Source organism: Carcharhinus amblyrhynchos, chromosome 19 (assembly GCF_965287045.1).
Source record: "Carcharhinus amblyrhynchos chromosome 19, sCarAmb.v2.hapA, whole genome shotgun sequence".
NCBI classification, from domain to species: Eukaryota; Metazoa; Chordata; class Chondrichthyes; order Carcharhiniformes; family Carcharhinidae; genus Carcharhinus; species Carcharhinus amblyrhynchos.
Window position 1 is genome coordinate 42,354,674 of NC_137342.1, and position 24,638 is coordinate 42,379,311.

The 24,638-nt window shown below is 44.5% G+C and overlaps 1 protein-coding gene across 4 annotated transcripts in view; it reads left to right on the plus strand.

Moving 5' to 3' along the window:
- Positions 1–221: 221 nt before the first annotated feature.
- The window catches only part of LOC145355655 (uncharacterized), a 114,314-nt gene continuing 89,897 nt past the window's right edge, over positions 222–24,638 (plus strand). For 2 of the 4 annotated variants that reach the window (XM_080207901.1, XM_080207905.1), the window contains exons 1-4: positions 222–468; positions 5,655–5,712; positions 7,371–7,454; positions 9,247–9,392. In XM_080207901.1, the coding sequence (XP_080064027.1) occupies positions 7,402–7,454; positions 9,247–9,392 (199 nt within the window). In that variant the 5' untranslated portion in view covers positions 222–468; positions 5,655–5,712; positions 7,371–7,401. Of the gene's footprint in view, positions 469–5,654; positions 5,713–7,370; positions 7,455–9,242; positions 9,393–24,638 lie in introns of all 4 variants that reach the window. The other 2 variants (XM_080207904.1, XM_080207903.1) reach the window with 2 other exon arrangements.

Here is a 24,638-nt window from a genome sequence, read left to right on the forward strand (position 1 = left end):
ACATGATGTAACTTTGGTGAATTGTATGGTGGCAAAGCATTAAACTCTGAGCTAAACGAAGCCTAGAGTGCCCTTTAAACTAATATCTTCTCATTATTACTTAGAACAACTCTACAGAGTTTGCTGTTCTTGGAAGATATCTGGCAGACGGCAATTGGCCCACCCTTCAGTTTCGCAATACATGAAAAGCTTCCTTCTTTGTTCGTAATGTAAGAGCTGTCTTTGCAGTTCATGTGTCAGTGGCAGCAACAAGTCCTTCTTTCCTCTGAAGAAGTTTGCAGAAAGGGGGAAACGGCTTCTTATTCAGCCATCGCTATCTGTTAATGTAATGTTGACCGGAACCCTGGTCTCATTTTCAAGATATTATTACAGGGGAAATATCAGATGTTGCTCGTGCTCGTTAAATCTTGATGGTGTAACCAGGAGATTCACTCATGCTTTCACTTTTGTTTTAAGGATCTGATTTAGGTAAGATATACATTTTTAAGACTTTTCATTTGCACTTTTATCAATTTTGCCCCAAACTGAGAAACAATTTCAAGAATCATATATCCCACCTTTGTTATTCCCAGCAAATTCATGGCCTCCCTATTCATAACTGTATTCTTGAATTTAATCTAGGTAAGGTACTGTACCAGAGGACTCAGGACAGTCTTGTTGTCTTTACTTATAAGGAGTTTGATGATCCATTTGTCCTTTAACTCTTGGCCCTTGAAGTCTAAATCCAATATGTTAGAAAGCCTTAGCGGAGTGGTTCCACCTTTAGCCTTTATGTTGCATGCATGAGTTAAGTAGTGCCATTTTAACATTCGGATATTCACTTACAGTTAAAGGGTCTGTCTTAGACGTGGCATGCTTCTTGGCCTTTTGACTAAGATCAAATGTCAGATCAAGTCCAATATAGGGATGCAATACCTTATCTTGTCAGCTCGGATCTTGTTCATCTTTTGTGGGAACCTTGAATAGGATTCAGTTGGAGTTTGAATTTGGCTTTTGGAGCAAGCAAGAAATGGATTTGGGTTTATCCAGTCCACTCTGAGCATTAGCTTTGTAACTTTGATGGAGTAAAATAAATGTTTTTAAAAAGTTTATCTTATGCGTGGCACAGGGGTGATGCAAGCCAAAGAATGATAGGACTGAGGTTTGAACCTTCACTGCATTCTGTGTCTCAGCAAGGCATGGGGCAGAGATCAGGCAATCAAAGATCAGGCAAAGTGGATGAAGCACCTTCATCAGAGCGCCATCAGCATACTTGCTATTGGCCAACACAAAACAACCACATTTGGTATCATGCTAATCAGCTTTTGCCATGCCTTTGCTGCAACAAGAGAGAAGTACTGAAGTGATGAATACTTAAGGAAAAGAGAAAAGTCACACCCTCGTGACAAAAATTAAATACTATCAAGAAATTGTTATCATCCATAATAATAATGAAATGATTTCTGTAGGATAATTTTATAATTATATATAGAGGGCAAAGCTTGTTAAAAATTGAAACCATGGTCCTAAAGTTCCAACAGCAGCGCTAATATTAAATTGACCAAGAGACAGAAAGCAGAAAATACAATGAGCAGTTGTTTTGAGGCTGGAGGAAAGCATATGTTTATATTCCTCAGAGGCTAATGACCTGAATTTTACAAAGATGACATAATTTCAGTGAGATGTTGCACAACTGTGAGTAGCAAACAATCAGGAAGATTGTACAAGAATTCGTTGGAGAGGTGAGGTTAATAATCCATTTGGTATAATTAAAAATAGACATGAATATGTGATAAACACAATGGATGTTTGAGCTGTAGAGGCATTTGAGTCTCCTGTTTGTTGTTTGAAAAAAGACCAGTTCTTGCTTTTTACCTTTGTCTGTTGGCATATGTCCAACGGTTATCATAATAGGATTTGTGTTGCAGGTCTGATTCCTGAACCTATCAATATCACAGCAGGGTGCCTGTCAGTTCACAGTTTGACTGACTGCTCCACATAGTCATAAATCATAGTCTTTGATTTGGGGTTATGAATACAAATGCTTTTTTTTATAAGTGATTAGCCAGTTGAAGAAATTGAAATAGTGAATGAGTTTTTATCAATGAGAATGGGTGGGAGTTTCTGACCCTACCTGTTATCAGGATTACCCGAAAGGACAGATTCGGCAAGGCTGGCAAAGGCGGGGATCTCCTGGGTTAAAGACCATGGCATGGGTTCCAGGACTTCCTTCTCCCTCGGTGTGCCCAAGGAGCCCTAGGACACTCCATGAGACGGTGGGGCAACTGGAGTGAGTTCAGGAAGCCTTGGCGCTGCCTGTCCCTGCTAGTCCTGGAGGCTCAACTGCATCCAGCCCACAGTGTTTGAGCCTTCAGTGATAGCCCTCTGAGACTGGACCAAGCTCTGGATCCTCTCAGCAATGGCCTGCTGTGACTGGGCCATAATCTTGAAGCTCACAGCCACAACCCTCTCTGAGTCCAGCATGTTCCCAGGGCCCTCAGCCATGGTTCTCAGTGACTCGGCCATGCCTTGGACCCTGCCACCATTTCCTGTCTCAGGTTTTCCACTGCAGACGCCACCCTTGCAGTGTTGGCCTGGGCACCACACAATGCCAGCACCATCTGCTGCACTTGAAGGCTGTGGAACACCTCCAAGCGGCTTTGCAGTTATTGCAGTGTTGCTAGGCCCCCCTTCTTGCAATCCCTGGCTCCACCTCTGCATCTCCAGCAGCTTCAAAAGAACTGATCCCAGCAGCTCAGTATCTAGCTGGGGGCCAGCTGTTTGTTTGGCTCCACACTCCTCCGTGCGCACGAAGCCTCGGATGTTCCCGCTTTTTTAAGATTCATTCATGGGGACAGCATTTGTTGTCCATCCCTGAGGGCATTTAAGAGTCAACCACATCGCTGTGGCCCTGGAGTCACATGTATGCCAGACTGGGTAAGAACGGCAGATTTCCTTCCTTCAAAGACATTAGTGAACCAGATTTTTCCCACAATTCACAATGGTTGCATGGTCATCAGTGGATTCTTAATTCCAGATGCCTTTTATTGAATTCAAATTCTACCTTCTGCAATGGTGGGATTGGAACACGGGTCCCCAGCACATTAGCTCAATTTCTGGATTAATGATCTGGCAATAACACCATGAGGGCATTCGCTTAATAAGAACATAAGAAGTAGGAGCAGGAGTAGGCCATCTAGCCCTTCGAGCCTGCCCCGCCATTCAATAAGATCATGGCTGATCTGAAGCGGATCAGTTCCACTTACCCGCTTGCTCCCCATAACCCTTAATTCCCCTGTCTATCAGAAGTCTATCTACCCGTGACTTAAACATATTCAACGAGGTAGCCTCCACCACTTCAATGGGCAGAGAATTCTGGAGATTCACCAGCCTCTGAGAGAAGTTGTTCCTCGTCAAGTGTGTTCTAAACTGCCCCCCTCCCCCCTTATTTTGAGGCTGTGCCCTCTCGTCCTGGTTTCCTTTCTAAGTGGGAAGAATCTCTCTACCTCTACCCTATCTAGCCCCTTCATTATCTTGTAAGTCTCTATAAGATCCCCCCCCCCCCACCCTTCTAAACTCCAACGAGTACATGCAAAATCTACTCAATCTTTCCTCATAAGCTAACCCCCTTATCTCTGGTACCTGCCTGGTGAACCTTCTCTGTACTCCTTCCAAGGCCAATATATCCTTTCACAAATAAGGGGACCAAAACTGCACACAGTACTCCAGTTGCGGCCTCACCAGTTTCCTGATGATCATCTACGGTTGTGTGGTGTGCACCAGTCAGGACCCTAGAAATTTCACTGCCAATGTGTCCCACCAAGGTGACAGTATCTGTGCTGGTGGATGGTGTCTGTGATGCCTGTGTCAACCGCAATGTGCTTTCCTCAGAGGTTCCCTCTGAGATGGCGTCGGAGCTGTTGTCAGGCACTGCAGCGGTGGGGGGAATTGAGAATCATTTTCTGCAACAAAGGACACATGGTTCATTGCAAGTGAGGGATTTGGGCAAATCACAATTTCATTTATATAGGTTTGTGGATCCTCACCTCCACGGCAACCCCGAACTGGCTGTCAGTCACGGCTCTCTCCCCAGACTCCCCTGAAATCTCCAGTGCTGATGCCTCGAATGGGATGAGGAGACACAGCTCAGAGACCTCACCTCCAACCTTCTCCAGCGGGGACAGAAGGGGGGATTGAAAGCCTGATGGCTGGAAGGGCATGGGGTGCCAGGAGTTGGGCAGTAGAGTGGTGACTGGTAGGGCTGTATCTGAGCAGGCAAGGGGTTGTGAGGGGGAGCTGCCAGAGGAGTTGGAGGCAGGCACGAGAGTTTGGATGCTGGAAGGCTGCAGAGTATCAGGGAGTAGATCAACATGGACATTCCAGGCTGGATAGAACAAATGCCAGGACAGGATGGACACTCACCCTTGCTGCCCGGAGGAGTTTGTTCATTTTCTTCTGGCACTGAGCGCCAACCCTTTATACCAGGGATGGGCACTGACTCCTGTTGCCACTGCCTCCCGGACCGCATTGCCAGCATCCAGCAGTTGACCTAGTTCTCCTCCATGAACCTATTCTTCATGGTGCCATCTGGTTGTGAGTCCATGGTTAGAGCTTAAATGCCGCTCTCCCTTGTTAACATCACTACACTGCGGGCTTCTTAGGGTGAGTCACACGCCTAGAAGCTCCATGCCGGTGTGATTCGCATCGGGGACTTTGAGTGCACTAAACGTTGAAAGATTGCAGTGCGGGTCACAGCAAAACAACAGTGACTAGGACTCCCATTTTGAGACTTCTGTGAAATCATAATTTCTTTGGGAAAATCCCATCCATTGAGTGTTTCCATGGAAGTTGTCAGAGTTAGGGATAAATTGTGTGTAATGTATAATTTCCCACGGAAGATTAAAGGCTTATGGAGGAGAAAAGCATTGGAATTTAAATATTAGTGTCACAAGTAGGTTAACACTTGCAGTGAAGTTACCATGAAAATCTCCCCGTCGCCACACTCTGGCACTTGTTCAGGTACACTGAGGAAGAACTTAACATGTCCAATGCACCCTTTTTTACATTCTTTTGTGGGACATGGGCATCACCGGCTGGCCAGCATTTATTGCCCCTTGTTCAGAGGGCAACTGAGAGTCCACCACATTGCTGTGGCTCTGGAGTTACATGTAAGCCAGACCAGGGTAAGGATGGCAGATTTCCTTCCCTAAAGGGCACTAGTGAACCAGGTGGATTTTTCTGACAATTGACAATGGTTTCATGGTCATCGGTAGGTTCTTATTTCTGGATTTCTTTTATTATTGAATTCAAATTCCACCATCAGCCATGGTGGGATTCGAATCCGAGGTGCCCCAGAACATTACCTTGGGTCTCTGGATTACTAGTTCAGTGACAATACCACTACACCAGTGCCTGCCCTAACCAGCAAGTTTTTCAGACTGTGGGAGGAAACTGAAGCACCTGGAGGAAACACACACAGACATGAGGAGAACATGTAGATTCCATAAAGACTTTGATCCAAGCTGGGAATCGAATCCGGGTCCCTGGCACTCTGAGGCAAGTGGGTTAATCACTGTGCCACATTGCCGTACAATTTTTGAGCTGGCTTGAGGTTGTGACAATCTGAGAGGATAATAAAGGTTCTGAGTTTATGTTTTTTTGCTTTATATCTGTAGGAGGATCTTCAGTTTGCTGTTCTTGATCTCCAGTAATACACATAGGTAATATTGAAAAGTGAGTTACAAGAATATTCACAATGGATATCTTTAAACATTAAGATAAAAGTAAATTACTGCAGATGCTGGAATCTGAATGTGTGTGAGTACCCTCCCATTATAGCACTAGCAGTCATCAGTACTTTGTCAGGAATTTTTAATCCATATATCGCAGAAAGAGGCCATTCAGCCCAGCATGTCTATGCCAGCTATCAAGCACCCACCTGTTCTAATTCCACTTTCCAACACTTGGTCATAGTCTTGTACACTATGGCATTTCAAGTGCTTATCTAAATGTTTCTTAAATGTTGTAAGGGTTCCCATCTTTACCACCTTTTCAGGCAGTGAGTTCCAGATTCTCACCACATTCTGGGGGAAAATAGTTTTCCTCAACTCCCCTCTAAATCCCCTGCCCATTACTTTAAATATGTACGCCCTGGTCACTGACCCCTCTAGTAAGTGGAAATGTTTCTTCCTATTGACCCTACCTATAATCAAGTCCCCCCTCAGCTTTCTCTGCGCGAAGCAAAACAACCCCAGCCCAACCAGCCTCTTTTCATCGCTGAAATGCTCCAGCCCAAGCAACACCCTGGCGAACCTCCTCTGCCCCTTTTCCAGTGAAGTCACATCCTTCCCGTAATGTGGTGACCAGAACTGCGCACAGTACTCTTGCTGTGGCTAACCAGTGTTTTATACAGCTCCATCATAACATCCCTGCTCTTAAAATGTACGCCTCAGCAAATAAAGGCAATTATTCCATATGCCTTCTCAACTACCTTATCTGCCTGTCCTGCTGCTTTCAGGAACCTATGGACATGCACCGCAACGTCCGTCTGGTCCTCTGTACTCCCTAGCATCCTGCCATTCATTGTGGAATCCCTTGCCTTGCTAATCCTCCCAAAATGCATCAGCTCACACATTACAAGAGCTATCCAATTGGGTCCACTCCCTTGCTCTTACCCAACATCCCTCCATTTTTTTTGTAACACTTTTTTATGAAAATTGCAGCCAGCATGAAATGTACTCTGTGAAATGATTCAGCCCTGCTGCTTAAATGTGACTCGCAGATTAACTTGTGCATTCAGTTCCACAAGGATCACCATCTTTATCCTCCCAAATTGGAACATTCCAGCCCTGTCCCCATGCTCGCTACAGCCTGGCTGCTATCTACATCTACCCAGGTACCTATGTATCAGCAAGTTTCCTGTTATCAATTATCCTCACCATTTCCAAGCTGGGTGCAGATTAAGACGGTGCATAGACTCAGGATATTGAGGAATTCCTCCACGTATGTCCCTGGAGATGGTTTAAGACTTTGAAATCTTCTTAAGTTCCAACAAGTGGTGTGTGAAACGGTCTGAATGAAAACTGCAATTCTCACTGTCCAGTTTTGATTTCTAGTTGAGTGCTTCCCAAGTATTTGCTTGGTGGGACCCCCATTTCTTGCCTCAGGCTTTGTGCGACACCAAGGTGAAGATCACTGTTGTACCCTGCCAACACAAGATGGCAACTGATACCTTCTGCACGTGTCAGGAAACCAATGATGTCATTGGCCTGCAATTTAAGTCCAAAACCTATAATTGTGTTCAAATCTCTAAGTATTGACAGATTCTTCTTTTAATAAAACTCTGTGTTTTATTTGACTCCTTATCATTTTATAATGTATAAACTTTCCAGATAACCCAAAGTTAAGCCAACAGAACAATATATGCTGAACTTGAGGATTTTACATTCAATTCCTGAAGTCCTTCAAATTGATCTGTAAGTGTTTTTGATTTGATTTGATGATTTACTATTGCCACATGTTTTGGTATTCAATGGAAAGTATAGTTCCTTGTACGTTGTACAGACAAAATATACTGTTCATAGAATACATGGGGCAGAAGGAAAGGAGAGGGTGTTACATATGAAAGTACATTGATGCTTTAATATTTCAAAACTGATGAGATTACACAGAGATTTGCTATTTTAGCAAAACAAAAGGAAAATACTGCTGTAAAAAAGCAGAAAATGTTGGGAAATCTCAGCAGGCCTAGCAGCACCTGTGGCGAGAGAATCACAGTTAACGTTTTGGGTCTAAAAAAGTCTCAAAGTTTAAAGGGTCCTCGCAATTGTCGGAAATCAGTTGGAGATCCCAGGGGCAGCCATGGTTGCTTCTGAGCTCACAACCCCAAATTCCCATCTCATGGGGAACCCCTCCCCGTTCTAGTTTGTGCTTAGCCAGATTTAGCACTCTTGATTTCCACCCAGCAACTCCTGTCCGTGAGAGTGCAACAGCATGTAGCTCGCTTCAGTGGAGCCCACCCTACCCAACCCCCAAACCCTCCCCCCCCACCCCAAATATCCCTCACAGCAGACAAATAACTTTGACAACAACACCCACAACCAGACATCCATGTGCAAAGTGTGTGGATGAAGAGGAACTGGCTATGCCAGTGAAATTGTGCTCCAGTCAGCAATGGTCGTGCCAGTATTGGTCATGCCAGCAAGGGTCAGGTCAGCAAGGGCCAGGTCATAGAATCCGTAGAATCCCTACTATGCAGAAGGAGGCCAATTAACCCATCGAGCCTGCACCGACAACCATCCCGCCCAGACCCTACCCCCGTTACCCCAGATATTTACCCTGCTAATCTCTGACATTAAGGGGCAATTTAGCGTGGCCGATCCACCTAATCCGCACATCTTTGGACTGTGGGAGGAAACTGGAGCACCCCAAAGAAACCCACAAAGACATGGGGAGAACATGCAAATCAGACAGACAGCGACCCGAGGCCGAATCTAAGGTCGAAATCGAATCTAGGTCTCCGGTGCTGTGAGGCAGCAGTGCTAACTGCTGTGCCACCGTGCCGCTCATACTGTCAGCACTGCTCATGCCAGCAAGGGGCCATTCCAGCAAGGGTTAGGTCAGCACTGGTCATGCCAGCAAGGGGCATTCCAGCAAGGTTTAGACCAGCATTTAACATGCACAAAGCGTCAATTCAATAAAAGGGAAAACTGAAGGGTGTGTGAGAGAGAGAGAGCGATTACTGCAAACAGCTTCAGGAACTCCTATTCTGGGAAGTAGGTAGATATGAGCTGAAACATGGAATGTACCCAACACCGGGTTGTTTGTGTGGGCAGGGCGAATATAGTGGATCCTGTTTGTGCACATGTTTGGTGTTTTCTGAGCCTGGGGTGCGCAAACTGACACGGAGCCGTGGTAAAGGCTGCTGATTTCCCGGTACATAGCACAATTCTTATTACCCTCCCACCAGGAAATAACTCCTCACCCACCCACACCTGACAATAACCAGTGCGTGGGGGCTGATATCCCAACTCCTTCAAAAAAAATCCCCCAGGAGACCGCCCTAACTGGTACAGAAATTATTCCAGGAAATTAACAATTGGTTGTTTGGGGGGGCGGGGGGTGTGGGGGGGGGGGGGAGACTGAGAGGGAAAAAAGTGAAAGTGAAAGTTAACGATGTGTGTCAGCTGTCCTGGAGGCGAGGAGCGGATTGTAGCATGCAAAATCAGTCTGGAACTCTGCCTTCTAAAGATCTGTTTTAAAAGGCAGACGAGGCAAAGATACGGAAGATGGAAGAGCACCGCTTGGGGAGTGGACAGAGGCAGTGAAGTGTGTGTGCCGACCCCTCCACATGGCCTGGGCCATGCTGCTGTTTGTGCTGTGGTCAACATTACAAGCAACCCTCGCCTTTAAAGGTAGGCAGAGCACCCATTTCATCAGGTGCCACCTTCTGTAGAGTGGGCATTGACTGGTCCCTGGATGTAATTGCACGGGGCGTTTCTCATTCTGTTCTTTTGCAGCTTGGGTGAAATCCCCTCCGCTGAAACTGCATCTCTGTGGGGCGGGGGAGGACACTTCTCCCTTCCCCGTTTCTCTGTGTGGGGCTGTGTGACATTCCAAAGCGCTGTTACAGGTTCTCAGAGAGAAAGGCAGTGAAAGGGCCGAGTGGGTGTGTTTGGAAAGGGGGAGTTTGTTGGCCTGGGTGTATTTTTGGGATGCCTGGAAAAACACTGAGACAGGCGGTGAGAGACTACAAATAAATCTACAATAAGGTGAATGTTAAGTTTATTTATTAGTGTCACAAGTAGGTTTACATTAACACAGCAATGAAGTTAGTGGGAAAATCCACTTGTCGCCACACTCTGGGGCCTGTTCGGGTACAGTGAGGGAGAATTTTCACAGCCAATGCACCTAACCATCACATCTTTTGGACTGTGGGAGGGAATCAAAGTACCCAGAGAAAACCCACGCAGACACAGGAAGAATGTGCAGACTCCACACAGACAGTGGCCCAAGCTGGGAATTGAACTGGGGTGTCTGGCGCAGTGATGCAGCAGTGCTAACCACTGTGCCACCGTGCCGCCTCATAATGATTGCTAGAGAAATAAAGGTCATGGAGCAATAACAAACAGTGATGTGGCAGAAGATCAGAAGTAGGATCTAGACTAGTGAGTGGATGGAGGATGATACAGTGACATGGAGTGTTTGGCAACGAAAAGAAGGGAGCAGTATAGCCTCCTGTGTCAGGGACATGCTAGGAGATACAACAGGTCAATTTTGTGGAAGTTTTTTTTTGCAGACACACAATATTCATAAAATGTCTATGGTGGTACAATGGTTATCACTGCTGCCTCACAGTGCTAGGAACCTGAGTTCAATTCCTGGCTTGGGTGACTGTGCTGAGTTTGTACGTTCTCCTGGTGTCTGCGTGGGTTTCCTCCAGGTGCTCCGGTTTCCTCCCACAGTCCGAAAGACGTGCTGGTTAGGTGCGCTGGCCGTGCTAAATTCTCCCTGAGTGTACCAGGTGCCAGAGTGTGGCGACCAGGGGATTTTTCACAGTAACTTCATTGCAGTGTTAATGTAAGCTTACTTGTGATACTAATAAATTTAAAAACACTTCAAAATTACCATCACAGAGTGTGCAATAATATTCCAGTTTTTTACATAGATCATGCTGCGCTCTGTGGTCCAAATTACAGATGTTTCAAAATGGTCATTACAAATGATGCAATGGTGTTAAGTTGTCTACATTGTTGCACTCTGAAGTGTTTCATGCAAGTAAGGAAATTACAGAATGAACTGCTATAAGGCTAAGGCTAAGATTAAAAAATCTTACAATACTAGGTTAAAGTCCAATAGGTTTATTTGAAATCACGAGCTTTCAGAATGCTGCTCCTTCATCAGGTGTCCACCCACCTGAGGAAAAAGCAGTGCTCCAAAAGCTCATGATTCCAATAGACCTGTTGGACTTTAACCTGGTCTCGTGAGATTTCTCTCTGTGCCCATCCCAGTCCAACACCGACATCTCAACATCGACTCTCAGCTTATGCTACACACCAACAAAGTTTTGTAAGGACAGTTTGTGTTTACAGGGAGGTAAGAAATATATGTAAGAGCAGGGAAGATATTTAAAGGGGAGTTTTCAATCCACCAAGTATAAACTGAGGAAACACAAGTGGCTTGCAGTCTGAATAGATAAATAAAAGAAGGAAAGGAAAGGGCTTGTATTAATGCAGCACCCTTCACGTTTTCATTCTGTTTCACAGCGTGTAGACAACCAAGTACTTTCAAAACGCAATCACCTGCTGTACTGTGATGCGTGTGCATTTTGGTATCAAAGAATTGACATTTTGATGTGTTTATTAATAGCTGAGAAAAGATATAAGATACAGTATGCTATCACTGTATCTTACTGCACTAGATAACCATATGGTGGAACACTTTGACCTGATGTTGGAAGCTGTGATATCTGAGAACAGGAGCGGAATAATGAAATGGTGCTTCTACTAAAGTCAATACACTGTGGGAGGTTGCCGAATAATTCTTCAGTTAAATGTGTCGTTCAAAGGAAAATGCTGAACAGAATGGATAAATCTACTCCTAATGCCAACACATTCAACCCTAACAAAAACGTTTACACTAAATATTTGCACAAACAAATTAATGATGTGATAAACAGGAAAAATGACCAGTGTAAATCCTGTATTTGATTTGAGTTTTATTTATTACTGTCGCACGTACGAGTATACCGTGAAAAATATTGTTTCTTGCACTCTGTACAAACGAAGCATACCATTCATAGAGAAGAAAAGGAAAGAGTGCAGAACGTAGTGTTACAGTCATAGCTAAAGTGTAGAGAAAGATCAACTTAGTACGAGGTAGCCCCATTCAGAAGTCTGATGGCAGCAGGGAAGAAACTGTTCTTGTGTCGGTTGGTACGTGATCTCAGACTTTTGTACCTTTTTCCCGAAGGAAGAAGGTGGAAGGGAGAATGTCCAGGGTCCTTAATTAGGCTTTTCCAAAGCAGCGGGAAGTGTAGACAGAGTCAGTGGATGGGATGCTAGTTTGTGTGATGGATGCTAGGGGAAAGGAGAAGCAGGTTACTAGAGATGAAATCCTGACCATGTACAAAACCCGATTAAAGAGGTGATCAAAGGCGTGGAATAAGACATAGCAGCTGAGAATAAAAAAGCAGGAAAAATGTTGCCAGTCCCACAGCTAGCTAGAGAGCAGTCAGGGAGGTGGTGGGAAACCATAGAAGATGCAAACTGACCTATGAACATAAAAATAGTCTTTATTCTAGATGACAAAATGTTGCCAGTCCCACAACTAGCTAGAGAGCAATCAGGGAGGTGGTGGGAAACCATAGAAGATGCAAACTGACCTAGGAACATAAAAATAGTCTTTATTCTAGATGACTGCTTCTCCCAAGTATTCACAACAGAAGACAGGAGCAAAATGCCCTCGCCAGCCACTTTTGGGGTGGCACAGGGGTTAGCATTGCTACCTCACAGCGCCAGGGAGCCGGGTTCGATTCCCAGCTTGGGTAACAGTCTGTGTGGAGTCTGCATGTTCTCCCCGTGTCTGCATGGATTTCCCTCTATGAGCTCCGGTTTCCTCCCAGAGTCCAAAGATGTGCAGGTTAGGTGGATTGGCCTTGCTAAATTGTCCATTAGTGTCAGGGGGACAAGCTAAGGTAAAAAAAGCATGGGGTTATGGGGATAGGGGCCCTGTTGGGATTGTGGTCAATACAGACTTAATGGGCCAAATGGCTTCCTTCTGCACTGTAGGATTCTATGATTCTCAGATATATGTTCATTAGAAATGCTGTAGGAATCATTGAAAGGGATGAAGGTAATAACGTTCCAGCGATAGGTAGTATTTTTTACTAAAAGCATTAAGGTGACTTGTGAGGCACTGGCGGTCACTACAAGGAAATCAGTTACCGGAATTTTGGCAAAACACAAATTTGATGTCCATATTGAAAAATATTAAATTTGCTTCCATTTCATGTGAAATAATGGAATCAGTTGCCAGGTGTAAACAAGAGGATTATCCATGAAATTGTCAGCATTCAGTGTGGATTCAGAGGGATAACATTGTGTCTGTCCATGTTATGCAACATCTTGCAGAAAGTGACAATTTAAGTGGGCATAGAAAGATAGAAAAGAGGAGCAGGAATAGGCCGTTCGGCCCTCAAGCCTGCCCGATCACTCAATATGATCACGGCTGATCATGCATTTTCAGTATCCCCACTCCTGCTTTCTCTCCATACCCCTTTGATCCCTTTAACCACAAGGGCCATGTCCTCTTGAACTATCTAATGAACTGGCCGCAACAGCTTTCTGTGGTGGAGAATTCCACAGGTTCACAACTCTGAGTGAAGACATTCTTCCTCATCTCAGTCCTGAATGGCTTACCCCTTATTCTTAGACTGTGACCCCGAGTTCTGGAACATCCCCAACATCAGGAATATTTTTCCGCGTCAAGCCTGTCCAGTCCCATCAGGATTTTATATGTTTCTATGCAATCCTCTCTCATTCTCCTAAGTTCTAAGAATCATAGAATTCCAGTTGATCCAGTCACTTTTCAAATGTCAGTGCTGCCATCCCAGGAATCAGTGTGGGAAGCCGAGCTAGATGATGAACTTGATTTGTCTCATGGTATAATTAAAATTCCAGTCAATGTTCCACTCCAGAGATTGCTTCTTAAACCTGTGGGGATTCAGGATGACCCCTAGGTTGGAGTGAAGGAAATGTTCTCACTAGAGGAGTTACATGGGAGTAGGGAGGAAAGACTCGGTGGAGTGTCTCAGGGCTTGTGCCAGTTTCTAAGTTGCATTAAAGATCTGGATTCAGAACCTCAGTGGTGAGGAGTAGAATTTGCAGATGACAGGACAGTAAGAAAGGGAAATGGAATTGAAGGAGGTAGCTCAAACAGTAACAAACTAATTGCTGACCAATGGCAGCTAGAATTTAGTGTAGACAAATGCAAAGTGTGGCACATAAGAAGGGAAGATAGACATTATGCACACTTCATGAATGGTGCTCTGTGAATAAGAGGTAAAACCGAGAGAAGTTCAGACAGCACATTGAACTCCACAGTAAACATATCAAATGAATGCAGATTTCTACCTGAATGGCTGTAAGTTGGGAGAGGGGAGTGTGCAGTGAGACCTGGGTGTCCTTGTGACCAGTCACTAAAGGTAAGCGTGCAGGTACAGTAGGTGGTAAAGAAGGAAAATGGTATGTTGGCCTTCACTGCAAGAAGTTTCGAGTACGGAGCAGAGACATGTTGCAATTATGCAAAGCCTTGGTGAGGCCACACGTAGAATTTTGTGTGCAGTTTTGATCTGAGGAAAGATGTTCTTGCTCTCGAGGGAGTATGGTGAAGGTTTACCAGGCTGATTCCAGGGATGGCGGGACTGATGTATGAGGAGAGATTGACTAGGTTAGAACTGCTTTCACTGGAGCTCAGATGAACGAGAGGGGATCTCATAGAGACTTATAAAATTCTAATAGGATTAGACAGGGTAGATGCAGGGAGGATGTCTCCAATGGTGGGAGTGTCCAGAACACAGTCTGAGGATTTGGGGTAGACTATTTAGAATGGAGATGAGGAGACATTTCTTTGCCCAAAGAGTGGTGAGCCTGTGGAATTCATTACCACAGGCAGTAGTTGATGCCAAAATATTGAATGTATTCAAGAGGCAGCTAGATATAGCACTTGGGGCGAATGGAATCAAAGGTTATAGGGAGAGAGTAAGATTAAGCCATTGACTTGGACGATCTGCCATGATTGTAATGAATAGCAGAGCAGGCTGGAAGAGCCAAATGGCCTCCTCCTGCTTCTATCTTCTATGTTTCTAACAGTCAACATTGATCAGAGGATGTTGAACCACAAAAATCAGTGCAGCAGAATATAAATTGGTGGAGGTGTTTTTGAATTTTTTTTCATTTGTTTATACGATGGTCGGCCAGAATTCTGTGGTCTCACTCTAAGACTTCATTCGTAACTTACAAAATCAAAGATGATTACATCCTGTAAAATAAGGTGATTTCCTTTAAACACTGCCAGAATTTTACCAGAATCAGGGCAGGCGAGGTTCGCAGAATGGAATTTTCCATTGGTCTCCAGCCGGATTTTACGAACCTTGTCCGAGCGAGGTCGTAAAATACCGGCCGCATACAAGCTAAACTGCACTAATTTTATGCACAAGGCTGAATATTTTAATACCTGCTTTTCTTGGCACAACAGGACTTTGAATTTAGAGAATGGATCTGATCATATTAACACCACCACCATCACCGCTGCCAATGAGAATGGAGAATTTGGCAAAACTCCATTCGCTGCAGCGGGACTGGCTAATCCCTGTCGCGGCAAGGTTGGAGAATTCCGGCTATTAAACTTGCATTTTTTGCCAATCCACAATTGTCCGTAAGAGGAGGAGGTGGTGAGCTGTGTTCTTGAATCGTTGTAATCTGTGTTAGCTGTAGATATACTCACAAAGTTATCAAGGATTTTGACGCAGTGATAATGCAGCAGTGTAGGAAAGTTTCATTTTGATGATTATTTATAATTGGTTTGCTGTTTAGTTGTGGCATTAGTCAAATAATCAAAGGACAGGATTTGCTGGCCCCACTTGCCCCAAGTCCGGAAAATCCTGCCCGAGGTCAACAGACCTTTACATGTCCTTTCCCACCCGCTACGACTCCTGTGGTTGACAGGATGGGAAAATTTATGAATGTCAACCCAAAGTAGTTTTATGCTGATCGTGCTAACTCATCATATGATTTGGTCTTAGCATCACACTCAAACTTGATAAGGGTGATGAAACATTTGCCCTTAAGGCAGTGAAGCAAGACCTCAAAGTTGAACAATTTCCAGTGTGGAACCGTGCACTTCCCTCACAGTTAATATGATCAGATCCATTCTCTAAATTCAAAGTCCTGTTGTGCCAAGAAAAGCAAGTATTAAAATATTCAGCCTTGTGCATAAAATTAGTGCAGTTTAACTTGTGTGCGGCCAGTATTTTACGACCTCGCTCGGACAAGGCTCGTAAAATCCGGCCTGAGACCAATGGAAAATTCCATTCTGCGAACCTCGCCTGCCCTGATTCCGGTAAAATTCTGGCAGTGTTTAAAGGAAGTCACCTTATTTTACAGGATGTAATCATCTTTGATTTTGTAAGTTTCGAAAGAAGTCTTGTAAGGAGCTTTTGTAACTAGATAGTTCTTTTCAATGTTAGTATACATTAGTTGATTGCGTTGTGTTGTATCTAGCATATTGTTCACTTTTGAGCATTGGTTTTATGTGGACTTTTAAGTTTTGCAAAACTACTTTGTAATTTTGATTGGCTTATACCAAGCACTGACAGGTACAACAAAAACATATCATGACAAGGCAGTTGTCTCAACAAAGACACATTACTAAGTGCCTGTTTCAATTTAGTTCTGCAGTATCTATAATACTTATAGATCAATTAGATATAGAATCATAGAATCTCTAAATGCAGAAGGAGGCCATTGAGTCCATCAAGTCTGCAGCAACTCTCCAAAGAACCTCTTACCCAGGCCCACACCCCATCCTATTCGTAACCCCATTTACCATAGGTAATCCACCTAACCTACACATCTTCGGACTGTGGGAGGAATTGGGAGCACCTGAAGGAAACCGAAGCAGATATGGGGAGAATGTGCAAACTCCACACAGAGAGTCACCCAAGGCCAGGATTGAACCCAGGTCCTTGGCGCTGTGAGGCAACAGTGCTAACCACTGTGCAGCCCAGAAAATAATGCAGCATCCCTCCGTAATGAACTGGAGTGAGAGCATAGATTTTTGTACTGAAAAGGGACTTCTCTACTGGAGTGCTACTAACTGAGCTAAAGCACTGAAGTGACATCTGGACCAATCAACACATGTTCCCAGACTTCGCTTGCTATCTTCTCAATAAACACAGAGATCAAAACCATTCTCGCATATTCTCTATATATTTTCTATTAGTACTTTGTAATTTTCTTTACTAATTTTAAGGACTTTAAACAACTTTACTATTCTGCTCCTTGTTTTAAAATTATGGTTGGGATTTTCCGCCCATTCCCACCGGACCATCCAGACCCACCGCTGACTCCTGGACGGTGGAGGGTACGATCAGTGAGAAACCCCATTGACAACGGCACGACCAGACAACCAGTAACTGAAGGCTTATGAGATTTTACACCCCACCATGGGAATCGGAGCAGGTGAGGGGCAGACCATGGAAAGGTCCGTTGACTTTGGCCAGGATTTTACGGTTTCAGGGCGGGTAGGCTGTAAAATCCCGCCCTCCATTTCCGGTTGTCCGGTCCCGCCGCTGTCAATGGGGTTTCTCATTGTTCATACCCTCCGCCATCCGGGAATCAGTGGTGGGGTCTTGCTAATGAGAGGATCGTGCTGGTGGGAATGGCGGGAAAATCCCACACACAATTTTGAAACAAGGAATAAAGTAGTAAAGTTGCTTGAAGTTCTTAAAATTAATAAAGAAAATTACAAAGTACTAATAGAAAATATATACAGAATATGCAAGAATGGCTTTGGTGAGTGTTTTTATTATGATTAGATAGTATGCGCTATCTGGGAACATGGGTTAATTGGTCCAGATTTACAGCCTAGCCAGCCTCAAAACTGTAAAATCCCATCCAAGGTCAATGGACCTTTCCAAGGTCTGCGCCTCGCCCGCTCCGATTCCTGTAGCGGGCGGGGCAGTAGAATTCCAGCTTGAGTGCCTAAGGCTGAACTGGAAAGCAAGAGCCGTTGGACTCTAGTCAAGTCCGGTCCTCTCTTTGATGAGGATCAATCTACAATTTATTGAAGATTTCCGGAGTCACTCACCCAAATTGTTTCCTGTTGCTTTAAAAGGCTAAAGTCTCAAATGGACGCGATTGGAATTTAAGTTAAAATAATGTAAAGGCCTGACAGGAATACTTCCAAGTTTACATGAGGGAAACTTGGAGGGGATAATGTTCACTGCTAAGTCACATGAGATAATAATCAAACTGTTCGGTGCTTTGCTTGAAGTATACTTTGAAGTCTCCTTCTGGCTACCAAGAAACTACAAAGACATTTAAATGCTGGAGGCAGTGCAGAGCAGAACTATGACACTGCTACCTAACAAAGGAGTAAAGTTAAACTTCACATCTAAAGGGGCAATCTGTGATGATCTTCTGGAGCTATATAAGACTATTCAGGACATATATAGAGTTAATTTATAATATTGCTTTAAACTGTGGGAGTATTACTAAGAAGATGGAGGTTCACCTGATATTTTAAGCCTGATAAGCAAAAATTCTTCACCACACAAGGGGTGAGCAACATGTGAAATAAATTTCCAGATAAAATAGTGGAGGCAAAATCCTTGGAAGTATTGAACAACTGGATTCTACAACTGGGAGTCGCTAGAATCTGGATAGGATGGTGTGAATGGCCTTCCTCATCCAGTGAGCTTGTTATAATGATCTGTACCGTGCTTGAGATCCGCCATTAACAGAGTGATATTGTACTTATTTTTGTTAATTGGGGCAGTGAAATACTTCACTGTCCTCTGGGGAGTTGGTGACTCTAATAAGTCCTCGGATGCAGAATTCACCAAAATTTCCTTTATTTACAAGATTCAACAACATTATACAGAATGCTTACTGTATGCAGTCTACATCCGGAGTGCCAGAGGAATGTTCTGATTTTCTGTTTTAAGTACAGAGCATGGGGTTCCCTGATTGGACCATCAGTTTGGCTCTTCATCAGGGAGTTCATATTCGAGCAGGCCAATCGCAACTGCCTGATTAAAATCGTTACAGCGACTCTGTTCAGGAATCATTTCTGTATTGTCATAACTTGAGAAATGTAATTCTGACTCCCTTGCCGGTTCTGTGTGCTGGGTTTTGTCATGATATTTAAAAACTGTAAGCTGTGTTGTGAGGACGCGAGGCAGCTGCCAGAGACATGTTATATCAGCTTTCTTCTTGCTGGCTCTTTAACAGACGATCTAGATTCTTCACCGGACGTAGAATGAGTGAGAATACTGAAAGAAAGATGGAGAAAAATGCTTGCGTTTTATAATTGGCCTTGACAACCTCATGGCATTGAAAATGCTGCAAGGTGGCACCGTGGTTAGCACTGCTGCCTCACAGCGCCAGGTTCAATTCCGGCCTTGGGTCACTGTCTATGTGAAGTTTGCACATTTCTCCCTGTGTCTGCATGGGTTTTCTCTGGATGCTCCGGTTTCCTCCCACACTCCGAAGCTGTGTGTGGGTTAGGTTGATTGGCCATGCTAAATTGACCCTAGAGTCAGAGGGATTAGCAGTGTAAATATGTGGAGTTATGGGAATAGGGCCTGAGTGGGATAGTGGTCGGTGCAGACTTGATAGGCCAAATGGTCTCCTTCTGCATTTTAGGGATTCTATGATAACTGGCAGCCAGTTGTGCACACAAACTCCCACAAATGGGAAACCTTATAATGAATGGCCAGATGTTCCTTTTTAATGCTGTCCGTTGATGGATAAATATTGGCCAAAACTCCCCTGGCCGTTGATCCATGTGCAATAACTTGGGTAACACAGTCCCATCTGCTGAATCTGCCACAAAATTAAGGAATTAATCAGCGCCCCTTCCTTTGGATGTTTGATTTGCAAACATTTGTCTCAGTCAACACTTCACTCAACCAACATCAAAGCCAACGGCCAACACTCAGCTCAGCCAAAGACAGGAAAAACAAACCTTTCCCCTCTAATTTCCTTCCTAATCTCCCTTTGTTTCACAGATTGCCTTTGTCTTGTTTCTTGTTAATTATGCCAAGTAGTTATAAAACATTTCTGTCTGGGGTCCAGTAGAGTCTTAAGGCGTATCATAGATGCCCAAATCATGGATCTTTCCTTTGCTCCCTCAAACATCTCAGAAGCAATTCCAGAGAAATGGGATTAGGGCATGACAGTGGAGTTGAGGTAGAAAGTCAGCCATATTGAATGATAGAGTAGGCCTGATGGACTGAATGGCCTCCCCATGCTCTTCTAATCATGGCTAACCTCAAATTTGAAGAAGTTACAAGGTACACAAGGCATTATGTATATAACATATAAGATATTCTCAAAAGTCTCCACTTCTTGAGATACAAAGGGTGGGATTTTCCAGCCGTGTTTGCCCCCAAACCAAAAAGTCCTGCCCAAGGTCAACAGACTTTTCCACGATCCATTCCTTGGTCACTCCGATTCCCGTGGCAGGCGGAACGGGAAAATTCACCCCAGAGCTTCTTTTAGATCATTTTGTTTCTGGTAGTCTTGTGTAGAAGGCAATGTTCCTTATTATCTTTACTGTGGAGCAGCATCACTGTAGCCTGTACTGTCCTGCCTGTAAGTCATGAGTTGTTAACTGTGGCTCGGTGGGTGGCCTTCCTGCATGAACAGCTAGAAAATTCTGTCCTTTGTCTTTTGAATGAGATGTTAAATGGAAACTTGGTCGATGTAATAGATTCCACAGCACTGTTTGAAGAATAGAGAAGGCTGGCCATTATTTATCCTTCAACCAATATCATTAAAATGGATCATCTGGTCATACCACATTGCGATGTTGTGCCTGCCGCATAGTTTGTTTATACGATGGAGAAAGAACTGCGAGTAGATTTCATGTCAGTACAACCAATGTTTATTTAAAACACACAATCAATAATCACCCAACCAACCAACAATAAGTTATTGTTCAAACCCTGATTGATTGATTGACAAGAATCAGGAGACCACGCGAAAAGGACACAAAACCATTGAGGGATAAAAGGTGCTGCACAACAGAAGCTCCCTCTCTTTCTCTGACCCCATGAATGAACTACAACGGTGAATGTTGCCAGCAACGACCAGCACAAGGAGAGCCACCACACTCAAGAAGGAAGGAAGACCAGAGCCAGAGTGCCAGACCAGACTACACAGAGGATACCAAAACCAGCACACAGATAAAGGCCAATATCTGCTTGGGTACTTGTCAGATACGCAAAGTTAAGTTAAGGTATTGTATTGGACTTGAACTTTAGTCTTTTCTGTAAGATAACTTAAGAACATAAGAAATAGGAGCAGGAGTAGGCCATCTAGCTCTTCGAGCCTGCCCCGCCATTCAATAAGATCATGGCTGATCTGAAGTGGATCAGTTCCACTTTCCCGCTTTCTCCGGGAAGGTGGAACTGATCCACTTCAGATCAGCCATGATCTTATTGAATGGCAGGGCAGAGGGCTAGATGGCCTACTCCTGCTCCTATTTCTTATGTTCTTACGTTCTTAAGTTATCTTACAGAAAAGGCTAAAGTTCAAGTCCAATACAATACCTTAATTTAACTTTGCGTATCTGGCAAGTACCCAAGCAGATATTGGCCTTTGTCTGTGTGCTGGTTTCGGTAGTCCTCTGTGTAGTCCTCTGTCCTTTGGTCTGGTCTGGCACTCTGGCTCTGGTCTTCCTTCCTTCTTGAGTGTGGTGGCTCTCCATGTGCTGGTCGTTGCTGGTGACATTCACCATTGTAGTTCGCTCATGGGGTCAGAGAAAGAGAGGGAGCTTCTGTTGTGCAGCACCTTTTATCCCTCAATGGTTTTGTGTCCTTTTTGCGCGGTCTCCTGATTCTTATCAATCAATCGATCAGGGTTTGATCACCCTGATCAATAAGAGTCCAATCAGGTGCTGCCACACCAATCTCTGGGTATGTACCCAATGCTAGTCATCATGTGGAGATGCCAGCATTGGACTGGGGTAAATACAGTAAGAAGTCTTACAACACCAGGTTAAAGTCCAACAGGTTTATTTGGTAGCAAAAGCCACTAGCTTTCGGAGTGCTGCTCCTTTGTGAGGTGAGTGGGAGTTCTGTTCACAAACAGGGCATATAAAGACACAAGCACAAATTACAAAATAATGGTTGGAATGCGAGTCTTTACAGGTAATCAAGTCTTAAAGGTACAGACAATGTGAGTGGAGAGAGCATTAAACACAGGTTGAGGAGATGTGTATTGTCTCCAGACAGGACAGTTAGTGAGATTTTGCAAGTCCAGGCAAGTCGTGGGGGCTACAGATAGTGGGACACAAACCCAAGATCCCAGTCAAGGCCATCCTCATGTGTGTGGAACTTGTCTATCAGTCTCTGTCTTGGAATTGGAGCGGCCGAGGGATGGACCATGGAAAGGTCTGTTGACCTTGGGCAGGACTTCTTGGTGTCAGGGTGAACATGGCTAGAAAAACCCACCCTTTGTATTTCAAAGAGTGGAGACTGATAGCCAAGTACCACACAGGCAAGACTGTGAAGGCCACCAGGCAAGACTGTTCTCTTCCTGTTGGGGAACACTTCAGCGGTCACAGGCATTCAGCCTCTGATCTTTGGGTAAGCATTCTCCAAGGCAGCCTTCACGGCACATGACAGCACAGAGTTGCTGAGCAGAGACTGATAGCCAAGTTCTGCACACATGAGGATGGCCTCAACCGGGATCTTGGGTTCATGACACACTATCTGTAACCCCCATGACTTGCCTGGGCTTGCAAAATCTCACTTACTGTCCTGTCTGGAGACAATACACATCTCTTTAACCTATTAAATAAACTAGTTGGACTTTAACCTGGTGTTGTGAGACTTCTTTCTTGCTTTCCTCTGTGGTGTGCAAGACTAATGTCCTAGCCCATTTGGTTGAATCAGCCTCATTAAATCTAGCCCAATCTAATCCCCCATACATTTCCCATGTACTCAAAGAAACTGTGTGGATCCATAAACAACTGGCAAAGGCAGTCAGATGTTCCCCTTTCCTCTGTCTACATTTATTTAACCCATCTACAGGATCCCCTTTATTAAACCCTACCACGGTCAATATGCTTCCTCAGTTTCATTTAAGGTTCCTTCCCCGACATTTTGAGGGGCTGGCAGGGCAGATCGTACAGACTTGCTTAAGCATATGACTATCAGCATCACTTCTTCCCTTTTCATCTAGCCTATGCATTATCTTGTGCTGCCTAACATCCTCAAAGAAACTGTGTGGATCAGCCGATGGTTCAAAGGTTGTGATTTTATTTGCGATCTCAGTCAATAGTGCCACCGTAAACGAGGTTGTGTATGTAATAGCTGGGCCCTGAGGCCCTCCTACCCGACATTCAGTCGTGCATCGGTACCGAAGGTGAATCTGGGGGTATAACTTTCCCTGGGAAAGATGGTGGTGGACCTCACCCCTCGGTTTGCGTAACATAAAGCTTAGCATTCTTTTTTAACTCTCCCCAGTCTGCATTCTCTATCTCCTCTTTCTCTGCTGTCCCAAATGTACACATAAATCCGTTTTGAACCGATAATAGGAATTCCAGCCATGAAATTTCTCGCTGGCATTTGGAGTAGTCAGCGGTTGCCTGTCTCTGTTCTTTACTGCCTTGAGGATTTTACTGCCACCTGCAGATTGGTGCAGTCATGCTACTGCCCATTCGGCTTCACCTTTGGCCAAGACTGCGCACTGGGCGCCTGGTAGGCTCTCTCATACGGGGTTTGGAAATTGCCCAGCTGTAATAAATTTGCCTGTTCGGTTCGCTTTAATTCATCTACCTCTCTGTCCTTTTTGTCTCTTATTTGTTCTATCCTCTCCTGCTGTTATTCCTTCAGTTTCGTGATCTCCTCCCCCCTTTTCCTCCTGTGCCTGTCTCGATTCCTCCAGTTCCTTACGAACTGTGTTTAATTCCTTTTCTGTTCCTAGCAGCTGTCCTAAGCAGCTCACAATGGCAGTTGCTTTCTCACATTTGTCTGCCCGTTTTCCCTGAACTTTCCTCAGATCGCCCCAACACTTCTGCCCTACGGATCCCAGTCCCGTCTCAGCATTGGCACAAGATTCTGCACATAGGGGCCGCACCTTCTTCTTAATATATTCCCTGCTTTTTGTTTCCTGTATGGAGCACTTCTCTGTCTCTGTGCTGTTTCCTGCCGTTCTATATTCAACCATAACGGGTAGGGAGTTGATCGGACTGCTTTAGGCTATGTTCCAGCCCTAATGCCTCCGGATTTTAATGTAAACCTACAGAGTTTACCCTATCTTCCTTGTTAGTAACGATGCATGCACAATAAACAATTTCCCGAAAGCAGCTATTTGTCCAATAAGGAGTTGGCTCGTTCAACGTAGATTCTGTGGGATTCGATATCAGAGCAACAAAGTTACTTCTTGTCGATGTCCGAGCAGAGTCGCCAGTCGTTGTGGCTGCCACAGTCTGTTTTGATCCTTATATGATGGAGAAAGAATTGCGAGTAGACTTCTTGTTGGTACAACCAATATTTACTTAAAACACACAATCAACAATCACCCACCCAACCAACAATAAGTTTTCTTACAGAAAATACTAAAGTTCAAGTCCATTACGAGACCTTGACTTAACTTGCATGATTGGCAAGTACCCAAGCAGATATTGGCCTTTATCTGTGCGCTGGTCTCAGTAGCCCTCTGCATAGTCTGGTCCTTTGGTCTGGTCTGGCACTCTGGCTCTGGTCTTCCTTCCTTCTTGGGTGTGGTGGCTGTCCTTGTGCTGGTCGTTGCTGGTGACGTTCACAGAGAGAGAGAGTTTCTGTTGTGCAGCACCTTTTATCCCTCCTTGGTTTTGTGTCCTTTTTGTCTCCTGATTCTTGTCAATCAATCCATCAGGGTTTGATC